General features: G+C 31.0%; 1 protein-coding gene across 9 annotated transcripts in view; it reads left to right on the top strand.

Annotated features, from left to right (window-relative positions):
• The window catches only part of LOC117177237, a 64,867-nt gene that overhangs the window by 46,301 nt on the left and 6,883 nt on the right, over window positions 1-11,683 (top strand). The window contains exons 1-2 of one of the 9 annotated variants that reach the window (XM_033367815.1): window positions 5,964-6,132; window positions 11,344-11,521. The exons of 6 other annotated variants lie outside the window; for them this stretch is intronic. In XM_033367815.1, the coding sequence (XP_033223706.1) occupies window positions 11,430-11,521 (92 nt within the window). In that variant the 5' untranslated portion in view covers window positions 5,964-6,132; window positions 11,344-11,429. Of the gene's footprint in view, window positions 1-5,963; window positions 6,133-11,330; window positions 11,522-11,683 lie in introns of those variants that run through there. 2 more of the 9 variants (XM_033367814.1, XM_033367816.1) reach the window with 2 other exon arrangements.

Raw genomic sequence — 11,683 nt, 5'->3', positions numbered from 1 at the left:
TTTTACTTACAAAAAAAGTTCTTAGGTTCAAAAAAACATTCAGTGAACTGAAAAACTGTGGTCGGTAATATAGGTATTTAGCTGTGTCACATGCCCTTAATCTCATTTTTAATGGAAAAGATTATACTAATCGCTTTGAATGTCGCTGATTATAATATTTAATAAAGAATATTAATTATTCATTATTCTGTTTTCATCATCAATAGATTGAATAACTATTTTCGAATTTTATCCTAAAATAACAATGCAAGGCCAGACTAAAAACTTGTAAGATATACTTTGAAGTGATTTTTAAAATCCTTAGCTCTAAAATATTGATCTCTACTCTTTATTTCGATGTTTTTCAACTCAATATGAGTGATATCTGTTAGTTAAAAATATTGAAGCATTGGATTTCATTTTATTTTAAAAAATTTCATTTTAAATTTGTAGTTTGGGACAGATGCGTGACAAGTCATTTTGCGACTTTTGTTATTTATTATTTTTAAACAAAAGCGTTTAAAATTTGTGTAAACTTTACTCAAATTCGCTCTGATATAAGTGCTTTATTGAGTTATTTTTAGAAAAATTTATCATTGCAGTTTCCCTAACATTAAAAAATATCTTGAAATAAATTTTAATTCAATCTTATCACCAATATTAAATAAGAAAATTCCTCCTTGTAAGTAATTAAAGATTAAAATTAAATACAGATTGAGCTCTGAATTTTAGATATTTTTTTAATGAAAAAAAGGTTATGAAACCTATTTTCAATTAGAGCTTTCATACCTGTATTAATATATATTTTCTCAGCTGTAGAGGTAAATTAAAGTGTAAAAAAATATAAGAAAAGCAAAAATATAGAGTTCTTCAAAAGTATAAGAGTTTCTTAGAAAAGTGTTTCAATTCCAGTGATTCGCCCTCTATTCTATTAGAAATGTATTGTATGCGACTTGAAATCTCCAGAAGCTGACCAACTAGTTTGCAAATGATCACTCTTGAACAGGTTTTAGAAAATCATGATCAAATTCTAGGAGAAGTGCAGTAAGAAATTTTAAATCTGTACTCCTAATTTAATTACCCTTATGATTTTAATTAATTCTCTAACTTAAAATTGAGGCAAAACCATCATTTCTACAAGGTTTCAAATTATAATAACTGATGGGGTAAAGGCATCGATGACCGAGATTGCACCAGTTGTCGAGTATCGCCAGATATTTTTGACATAAAATAGTGAATTATAGTCAATATTAAAATAAAATCAGTGCTATAATAATCTAGTTACTCTAAAGTCTACACTACAAACTCTAAAAAACTGCATATTTTGAGAAGAGAAATTCATTACGAATTTAATATGAGTAATAGATTCCCTCATGGAACGGACGAATAATCGTCATTTTCTTAAAATATTACGTTGGATAGATCGAATTTTTTGCACCATATATTCAGTTACTTTTTCATTTATTTATTCTTCATAATCTAAAATGTTACTACAATGATTGGGAAAATTAAATAGTTTTTCCAATAAGTAAATGTTTTTTGAATAGTGGGTTTAGTATTTATTAAGGTAAAACATTGTTTATTTGGGGAAAACTTTTGTCAAATCTCTTTTCTTCAGGATTCGGCTCGAGAAATGGTGTCTTCGAAATTTACGTTTATGAACCAGTTGTCTATAATTAATTGTAAGAGTACTTTTGAGATTGCCTCAAATTTAAACTTCATGATTATATCTAACGATTTTTATGTTTCAAATATTTTTCAATTCAGGTATTTTTGAGCAGAGCAATAGTAATCTTTTTCTTTTTTTTTGTTTGTTAAATAAAGAAAACAAGAAGAAACTTATAATTTTTTAAATTTCAACTACAAGTTTAATATTTTTAATTTAAGTATCGAATTGCCGCTGTTCTCTCTTTTATGTAATTGTAAGTAAATTTCTCCCTTACTTGAATGTTTTGGTGAAGTTGACAAATCGTGCCATATCCTCGACAAATGGGTTCCTAACACTCGAGCGATTGTTGAATGCACCTCGAGAAAAAGTATTTGTGTCACATTGTCTTCTTATCGCCATTTTTATCTTAAGTTTATGTGTAAAACTAAATATAGAAAATAAAGTTGGTTATAGATTTTCGCTCTTCGACAACTGGTTCCTTTACCCTGCTGCACTATATGTACTTCATATTTTTAGAATGGAATGCAAAATTATTATTAATGTCCATTTTATTTTGGATATAGGCCATTTTCTATTAAGAAAGCTTTTAACCTTCACATCACTCTAAATTTTAAATTGCTTCTCTTAACTGCGACAGCCTCGTTTTTCTATGAAGACATTTCTCGGACAATCATTAATTCATCAACGACAAAGTACAGTAAAGAACAATGAACGTCAGCTTCAAATTTAAAGGAGCTCTTTATGCCTCATCTAAAATTATTGATTAACCTTCGAACTAATTTTATTTCTTAAATTAACGCAGTACCTGACTCACAGCAGGATTTTAATACTGTTATTGTTTTACTATATTATTGGAAGAAAGTATCTTCAATGGAATATTCATACTATTTTTCAGTAATCAGTTAGTGGATGTCTAGTCCATTTGCTCAGTTATCATACAAATTAATTCTGCTATAAAGGCAAAACTACAAAAGGTGTTCGCTGATATGCAGCCATGATTTTATAAAACCATGGCTGCTTATCAGCGGACACCTTTCGTTTATTCGATGTTCCTATACCGTTTTTGACCAATTAAACGGTATGCAGCTTATATGGGTGGCTTACTTTCTTAGTCCATACAAATAAAGTTTACAAAAACCTCAGTTAGGCATACCTTCCTTTAATAAAATAGTCATGTTTGGCCTTTATAAAGTTTCCCTATATGTGTATATTTTTATACATATATATATATATATATATATATATTTTTTTTTTTGAAGAAAATTTTAAAGGGTTATACTCGTTCGGGCCCACAGATTCTAAATTTTTAAATTAAAAATAACTGATTTAATAATTACAAATTTTTCATTCATCAATTTAAATCTCATTTAAGAGCCGAAAAAGGTTCGTATTAAGGCAGGTTTACTTGAGACAAGTAAACATCGTCTTAGCCAAGACAAAGCTCGACTTGAGACAAGTAAACTCCGTTTTACCTGTAATGGCCATTTGAGACGCAGCCAGACATTGATGTCTTGGAGATTAACCCTAGACATAACCAAGTCGAAGTATTTTTAGTCGGGAGAGAGCTGAAAACGATCCTAACCTCAATATATTGCCAATGTATAAAATTTTTATTTAACACAATAAATTTTTATGTTATTATCCCTCAAAAAAGAATCAGAATTTGGAGTTACTCTAACCAGAAATCAAAACAGAAAAATCAACCAGAATCAAAATTTATTCCTTGTATCCTTCTTCATGCAGATAAGAGCAAAAAATTGTAAAAAGTAGAAAGTTTCCATTGAAAATATTAAAAAATTGTATGCATTGTCACAAATATCCTGGTCAGAAGTTATCGAATTTCAATTCATTTAACTTTAAACTCATATTTGACCGTCCGCGAAGAAAGAGACATTACGCGCCAAAAATCGATTTTTAGATTTTCATTTTTTTCATTTGCAAAAATCAGAAATTTTTCAAGTTGATTACTTTTTTTGTTTATTAAGCTGCAAACATAGGCATGATAAACGTAGTCGGAGACCGAACGAGAGGCGTACGAAATCCAACCCTGTTATGCGCTGCGTCCGTGAGCTCCACTGGCTCGCGCCTGATGATGTAGTGGTAAGTGGTGGTGGTGCTTTTTGTTGTCGCCTCCCCCACTACTCAAATGCCTGCTTGCGGACTCTAATACGATCGCCCGTACTGTAAAATTCAGCTTTGACGCGTAACGTCCGTTTCTTCGCGGACGGTCACTTTTACTTTCATTTGCAATGTATAAATTTAAAAACGTTACATTTAAAATACTAGAGTTACACTAACTTATGTTTTGAAACTTTTCAGTTTTAAGCATTTTAATTACTATTTGTTAAGGTTGAATGTAATTCTTTTTAAATAGTTTAAATGTTAAATACTTCCTATGTTAATTAAGACAATTAAACATTTTTTAGTATTGAATATTTGAAATTCAGAATTCTTTACAGTTGAATTTTGTAAAGGCCTCGATTTTATTATTTTTGAGGCTTTTAATTTCAAATTGTTCAATTTTGAACGCCTCGAATGTAATGTAGTTTAATTCTACACGGAAAAAATCCAGTTGGAGGGAGGTGCCAAATACCCTAGAACCAATGTTGTCTGCGTCGGCTGGAGCTCTATCGGTTTGAACATGGAACTACGGTAGTTCAATTCTCTTCGGACCAGCTTTATTTGGCTAGCGAACGCCCGACGTACCAGTATCCAGACAACATTGCTTCTGCGGATGCGGGACTAGAGTTGGATTACCCTAGTCCCCCATCCGCAGAAGCAATGTTGTCTCGACACTCGTATATGTCAGACGTTCGCTAGCCGAATCAAGTATCAAGCTGGTCCCCAGAATCCCAGATAATTGAACTACCGTAGTTCCATTTTGGAGCATAGAGGTCCAGCCGACGCAGATACTATTGGTTCAAGGGTGTTTGGTATCCCCCTCTGCCCGGATTTTTTCCCTTGTAAATGCTTTAGTTTCAAGTTGAATCGATCAGCTGATAAGTATTGTTGACAGTGAACCAACCAGCGGGGCTCAGTGTCGGACTCGTATTGTCTTTCGCCCCCGGGAAAAATTGTATTTTTATTAGAATTGTTTCACACCAGTACAAAAAATCCACAAGAATATATAGCCATTAGAAAATTTTAATTATTTTCTGAAGATGCACATTTCTCAAGATGGGACTGGGACGGATTTGCGAGTAGCACATTCTAAGATGTTCCTAGATTTTTTTTAATCGAGGCATCTACTTTATCGACGTTAAAAGTTTATTTCCTATTCCTGTAGTATTTTACTAGAAAACTTTCTTCGTAATTATAAACATTTGGATGTATACAAACGTTCCTTAGTGCTTTCTGATTAACTTCCTAAATCCTGAACACGATATCTCAATCCGTGTGGACGTAGTGAAGGCCAAAAAAAATAAAAATCATTTCATTCTCTACACAAAAATTGCATGAACGAACTTAGTCACGTAATCTCGACTTTATTGACGTTCAAAGTTTTTATTCTCCGCTAGAAATCGCTAAAAATGCTCCAGAAATAATGATAGATTACGTGTGCGCAGATGCTAAATTTTTTGTTTGCAACGAATGTGCAAATTTTATTGCTTATATTAATTTTTTTTACGTTTTAGACGATTTAGTCTAAAATTTGTGTCAGTGCTCAATATACGCGGATCAATAAATCTGAAATGCATCAAACCAAACATTATCTACAAAGTGCTATAACTCGAATGGTAATGTCCTATTTCATCAATTTATAAATAAACTTTCTTTAAAATTATAAACGTATTGATGCATACAAATGTTCTTTAGTGTCTTTTATTAAATCTATCGAATTTTATACACGATATCTCATTCCGTGTGGACACAGTGAACATCAAAAAAATGCTCATAACCGGGGACTAGTTTGGTCACGTGGTCACCGAAGAGCATGCCCTTAACCCGAGCAAAATTACTCTCATACCGACGAGCCAATTCTCTTTTATCGGCCCATGCCTAATAACAGAGCAGACTGCATTTTCTCGAAGCATTTGCATATACCAGTCGGTACAGAGAGCGGAGAGTCAGAAACCTTTTACCCGCGTCTGCCCCTGGTAAAGCAGAAAAGCTTTTGTTGAATAAAGAATAATGAAACCCCATTGGACTCCTCTTCGAGGATCTGGGCGGTCATTGGTCGTGGCTGCGCCTATGTGATTCTCCAGTTCACGTACCTGATTCTCCCCCCTCCCACCGGCTTTGAAATTCATCTCCACGTGAAAATTGTCAGCGTGGTAGAAGAATCGACAGTTCAACCGCGACAGCGACCGGTTTCTTATATACAGGGTGTTTAATGTAAAGCATTTTTTTTTTCAAACATCGGTTTTTTCTTTTCCAAAAATTCGATAGTTTACTAAGTATTGCAATGTACGTAGATTCAGTGGTTTGCGTTTTTGGAAATGGGTCGTTACTCCATTTTTCAGACTCGTACTTGTTTTAAAATGGTAACAGTGATTGCTAAAGTTTATTGTGAAATAAACTTTTAAATTAAAATATTTTTTGAGCATAATCTTGGTAAAATATGTCGGAGTGAATTTCGGTTTCGAATTTTTAAGCAAAGGTTTTTTCATATTGAATACTTCAATTTTTTACTTTTTTTGTGAGTGCTTTAATTAAACTAAAAATATTGTCCGATTGTTAGTTTTTCTTAGCAGATTTTATTTGGAGACATCTTTCTGAATTCTCACATTTAATCCTGTTTATCTCATTTTAAACTAAAAAAAAAAAAATGATGAGTTTGGAGAAGAGACTTCATTTTTGCTCGTATAATTTTATGACTCGCCGAAAAATGTTGTCCAGTTTAAAAGCTTGAATCTCGAATCGAAGGGAATTAATTTGAGCCCCGAGTAACTCTAGCCGAAAATGTATTCTTTTTTGGTTCTGAGGAGCTGAAACCCAATAACGAATGTATCAAGAACGCCCACGAGAAATTATCTCGAAATCGTATTTTTTCAGTCTCTTTTATGAAGCCAAAGGAATTTATTTAGAATCTTAAAATGTAAGAACTCAACTTGACACTGATGAAAACTCTTTTTATGTATGTATGGCAGAGGTCTGCCTTTTATGTTAATGAGACATCGACCTCAGAGAGTTTTGTGTGACAAAGAACGTTTTTCTATACGTGTCTGAACCTATGCACTAGAAAATGATAAAGTTGTACATTTATACAAATAGAGAGATCAAAACAGAAACGAGATGAAAGTCTAAAGGATTGTCCTTTAATTTCAAGTTGACAATTTGCCAACTTACCGGCAATAAGGAGCAAACGATAAAAATGTGAAAGTCTAAATGATTGTCCTTTGATTTCAAGTTGACAATTTGCCAACTTGCCAGCAATAAGGAGCAAACGAAAAAAATGTAGGACTCTGGAAGCCGAAGAACGAGTTGCTTTCCCCAGACAAGACCTTCCTGGATTGGAAATTATATTGAAAATTAAAATACCGGCTTTGGAAGCAGAAGAAAAAAAAAGTAGAAGAAAAATTGAATAGATTAATGTCCAATGGTTAATGATCAATTATTAATGATTTTCTGACTAAGATCTTATCAAGGAATTTTGTGGCAGGATCTAAAATTGAAGATATGATTCTTAGCCTTTCTAGAAGTCAATAGTTCTGAGTTCAGTTTTCTAGTTGGAAGAGCACAGGTTTCTCAGGAGGATATTTTTCATGCTTTCAATCCTTGAGGGGAATTATAGAGACTCCATTATAAATCCACCTTTGTACTTGGGTCAGGAATTTTTCCTACTACCTGTTTGGACAATTCCTAATTTTATCATTTGTTTCTAAAACTCAGAAATTTTTTACTGGAATATTAAATTTCTTTTCAAATTAGGAAGAGTTCTCTCTAAGAAAAAAAATTAGGTATTTACAGAACTAGCGTGGATATTTAGGATTTTCTTCCTTTTATTTGATTTCCAAATTCTTTCTCTTTTAATTGATAACAACAAATTTTCATCAAAAAAATAACACACTGGTGGATGTTTTTCTAAAGTTATTGAAGTTTTTTCTCAAAAACCCCACTTTTTAGTTCTTTGTAAACTACTACTTCATATTGAAAAAGTTATTTGTTAGCAATAAAATTTTCACATTTTCTTGTAAACAACGAAAGGTAGAACCAAATTTTTAGGTAAAAGTTTACACATTTAGAAAAATTCTGCAAATAATATATCGTGCTCTTTCGTGATATTTTTCTTCGACAACGAACAAAAGTAAAAAATTATATGGAAAGAAAAAAAATTCTGCTAATATAAAAAAGGTATAACATCGGTTTTATAACGCATAAATCATTTCTGAGACCTGGAAAACATTTTAAATATAATTTTTTATTTCACTCGATAAAAATACCGGGTATCACAAAAGAGTAATAGGTGTTTTTGTCAAAGTTTTCTAGATGTTTCAAATTTTATCTGAACATTTTTTGAATGTTCGTTGTTTCTGAGAAAAGTACAAAAATTAAGTTTTCCTAAAATAATTGATTTCATTCCGAAGTAGACGTAGACGCTGGCCAAAAAGGAAATTGACGAGATATTGCCAGCTAATTCTAAAAAAAAATAAAATGGGGTTTTTAAAAACACCGATTTTAGAGAATCCGCCGTTGTTTTTCTTTTTTTTTACATTTTAGGTATAGATTAAAAGAGAGACTACTACTATTGCTATTTTATTTTGAAATTATACAATTTAAAATTTTTTCATTCTAGATACTACAATTTTGAAAGTCTTTCAAAATGTTATAATTTCTGACTTTTCAATTTAAAATTATTTAGATTATGTTGAATATTATTAGCTTAAATTTTGTAAATTCAAGATTTTAAATTGTACAATTATGAAAGATTTAAATTGAAATTAATACACAATTTTAGAATTTTCAAATCTAAAACTGTTTAGTTAAAAACGACTACATCCTTTCATTTAATACAACATATTCATTAAATAAATGCTTCAGTTTGTAATTGTTAATTTTCGAACACCTACTACAGATTGTCTTTTAACTTTCCAATTTGAAGTTGTACAATATGTATCTTTTTTATTTAACTGTTCAAATTTGAATGATCACATTGCACAATATTAAGCGCTTCAAATTAAATATTAAAAAAAAATATATTTTGTTTAAAATTGTTGAATTTAGTACACTTACGATACAAAGGGTTTTAATTTGAAAATTTAAGATTAATATTATTGAGTTTTGAGGGGTTGCGTTTTGTAATTTCTATTTTTTAAATATCTGTTTAATTTTCAATACTAGAAATTTTATTTTAGTCACTTAGTCTAAGATTCTCTAATATTAAACAATTTTATCTGACAAGTGTCAAATGTTTTACGGAATTCATTTTTACTTTAAAATTTACATAACTCATTTCTCAAGATATGTTCCTCCTCTAATGTAACTTTTGTAGATAGAGTTCTTTTGATAAAGTTTTTTGAATAGAATTTTCAAATTTAGAAATGATTGGCACATTGCATTTCGCATTTGCAATGCACTCGACCTTAAAATATTTGTCCCTCCCCGAGGGCGTTTCATTTCGACAATGCACAGGGTGCTACGTGCCATATGAAGCAGCTGCCGATCTTGATTCCTGTTCCATTCTTTATGGACTTCCCGAATAAATTCAACATATTTTCAGAACTTGCTTCATTGGTATCAAATTCCGAAACGTCAACCTTTCTCTCTTTAAATTTATTACGAGAAAAACGTCGAGAAAAACCCGGTATGTACTTTAAATTTCAAATCGTATAATATAATATTACATAAAAGCAAAATTTAATTGGTGTACAACTCCTTATTTAAGAACATGATATAAACAATTTTTCATTCTAGTTTTTTTTTTTAGAAAGAAATGTTTTTATCCTCCCTGCTAAAAACTTGTATAATATTTTTATTTATGAAAAAGCTTTTGCAATTGCTGAAACTAAATTAAAAGAGAAAATTTAGTATAGAAGAATATGAATACTAAATTTCATATTCATGAATTAAAATTGATAATTTAGAATAGGGTAGAGAATATGAATTACATATAATGAAATTCAATTGTGATTGTATAAAATAAAAATATTTTCAATTGAGCCTCGACTCAGATACTTGACACTGATCAATTATTGCATCGAAAGTCAATCCGATTCTCAATTAGATGGTCGTTGAAAGAGAAAGATAGACTCAATGATCTGTTTATCAAGTGGACGTTCGTTAGCCTCTAATAAAAAGGAAGACTTGTTAGTTCTGGTCATTTAAAAAACAGAATCTAGTCACGACGTGCAAGTCGAATTAATGAAATGTAAGATGATCGTCTTAAAAAATATGAACAACTCTTGTCCTATTTGAAAAGAGTAGATTACATCTAAAAAAAGGCGTGCTTTCAAAACATTAAAACATTATTATATTCTTTAAATGTTTCTTGATAACAAAGATATTTAATTGATTAAAGATGTAGGATATTAAAATTCATAACTTGTTCGAGTTAATTGGGTTCAATTAAAGTGAAACCTAGTGAAATATAACAAGTAAAAATTAAAATGTATGTGAGACATTTCAGCCGTATTTTAAATTCCAGGTAATTTAGAAAGAATCTTGTGCATATTAAGTCGCTGGTTTATTTCCTTGTTATGAACGAAGGAATTTAATTTTATCCCGCGAGGGATTTGCATTTGTAATCCATTATTTTAACGATCATAACTTTGTTGCTAAGATTAAAATCGGATGATTGAAATCTCAATATCAGATTCATCAACAAATTTCCTATAGATTCATGAATTCTGGAATATGAATAGGTTTGTTTCTGCTTATGTATTAATTCAAGATCTTTAAAAATAGATTACCGAAGAGTCATATACTAATATTTTTAATGGAATGTTCTGATATTTGCAAAAAACTACTTTTCAAATTATGTTGCACATTGAGCTATAAATTTTTCCCATTGTGTTTCTATAAATATTGCTTAAATTAAGTCTTAAAATAACGGGTTTACGAAGGGCATAACAAAATGAAAAATGTCCTGGTTTAAAACATTTATTGAAAAGTTATGGTATGTGCTAAGTAGTGAGTAATCTTGCTTATCACAGAAAACCTCACACGAATGCATTATTATAATACATTATAATCCTGGGCTAGGAAAGTGCAAGATCATCGGCGTCCTGCTGCGATCCGGTTTCAAGATCCTGTCTATACAGAATTATAGACCGTTCATAATTTCTCAAATAACAAAAAAAATTGAGTTAACGAACCGTATAACAAGGATGTTAATAATTTCCTTCCGATGAACATTACATTATTAGGTTTCCTTTAACGAATTTACCCTCCAGGAAGTTTAGGTCCCAGTGGAATAAAAAAAAACACATTAAGTAAAAATAAGACTGTGGTAACGTGTACCGAAATTTCTGTACAAACAGCCAGAATTTTTCGGTGTGTGTAGACACTTCGTAAAAAAATGTATATTTATAAAATTAATAAATATCAGAGACTGAAAAATTCGATCCAGGGAACGGATACAGACATTTTCCCAAGATTTAATTTCAAAGAGTCATTTGATTTCAAATGAAAGATAATTTAATTAGAATTTTCATGGATGATATGTTTGGGTATGTGTACAAAAAAATCATATTTTTATCGTACGAGTCTGTAAAATGGAGTTTCACCTGGGAAGTTATGGCAGATGAATATCGCAGGCGAATTTGGACATTGATTCACAATAAAAATATGAAATTGAGGATTGCTTCATAAATAACAATAGGAATTTTTTGTAAAATTCATTATGGGTTTGCGAGAAGAACCGGAACAGATGTACTATGCAACCTTGACGAAAGAAGAAAAGGCAAGGATGCACCCTTGCAGAAAGGCTAAGTGGTATGTTCGCCTCCGTTGATTTCTACTTGCGATAAAAATCTTGGGCTTGTCGAGTCGATGCAAAATTAAATATTATTCTTCGAAGCAGAAAGAATTTGAAAGAGCAGACGATTCAAAAGAAAATGATTTTCAAAATTACAAATTCTTTCCAATAATTCCTAT

This window comes from Belonocnema kinseyi, chromosome 7 (genome assembly GCF_010883055.1).
Source record: "Belonocnema kinseyi isolate 2016_QV_RU_SX_M_011 chromosome 7, B_treatae_v1, whole genome shotgun sequence".
NCBI classification, from domain to species: Eukaryota; Metazoa; Arthropoda; class Insecta; order Hymenoptera; family Cynipidae; genus Belonocnema; species Belonocnema kinseyi.
The sequence above is the reverse complement of the archived record's forward strand: the minus strand, read 5'-3'. Positions and strand labels throughout refer to the sequence as shown.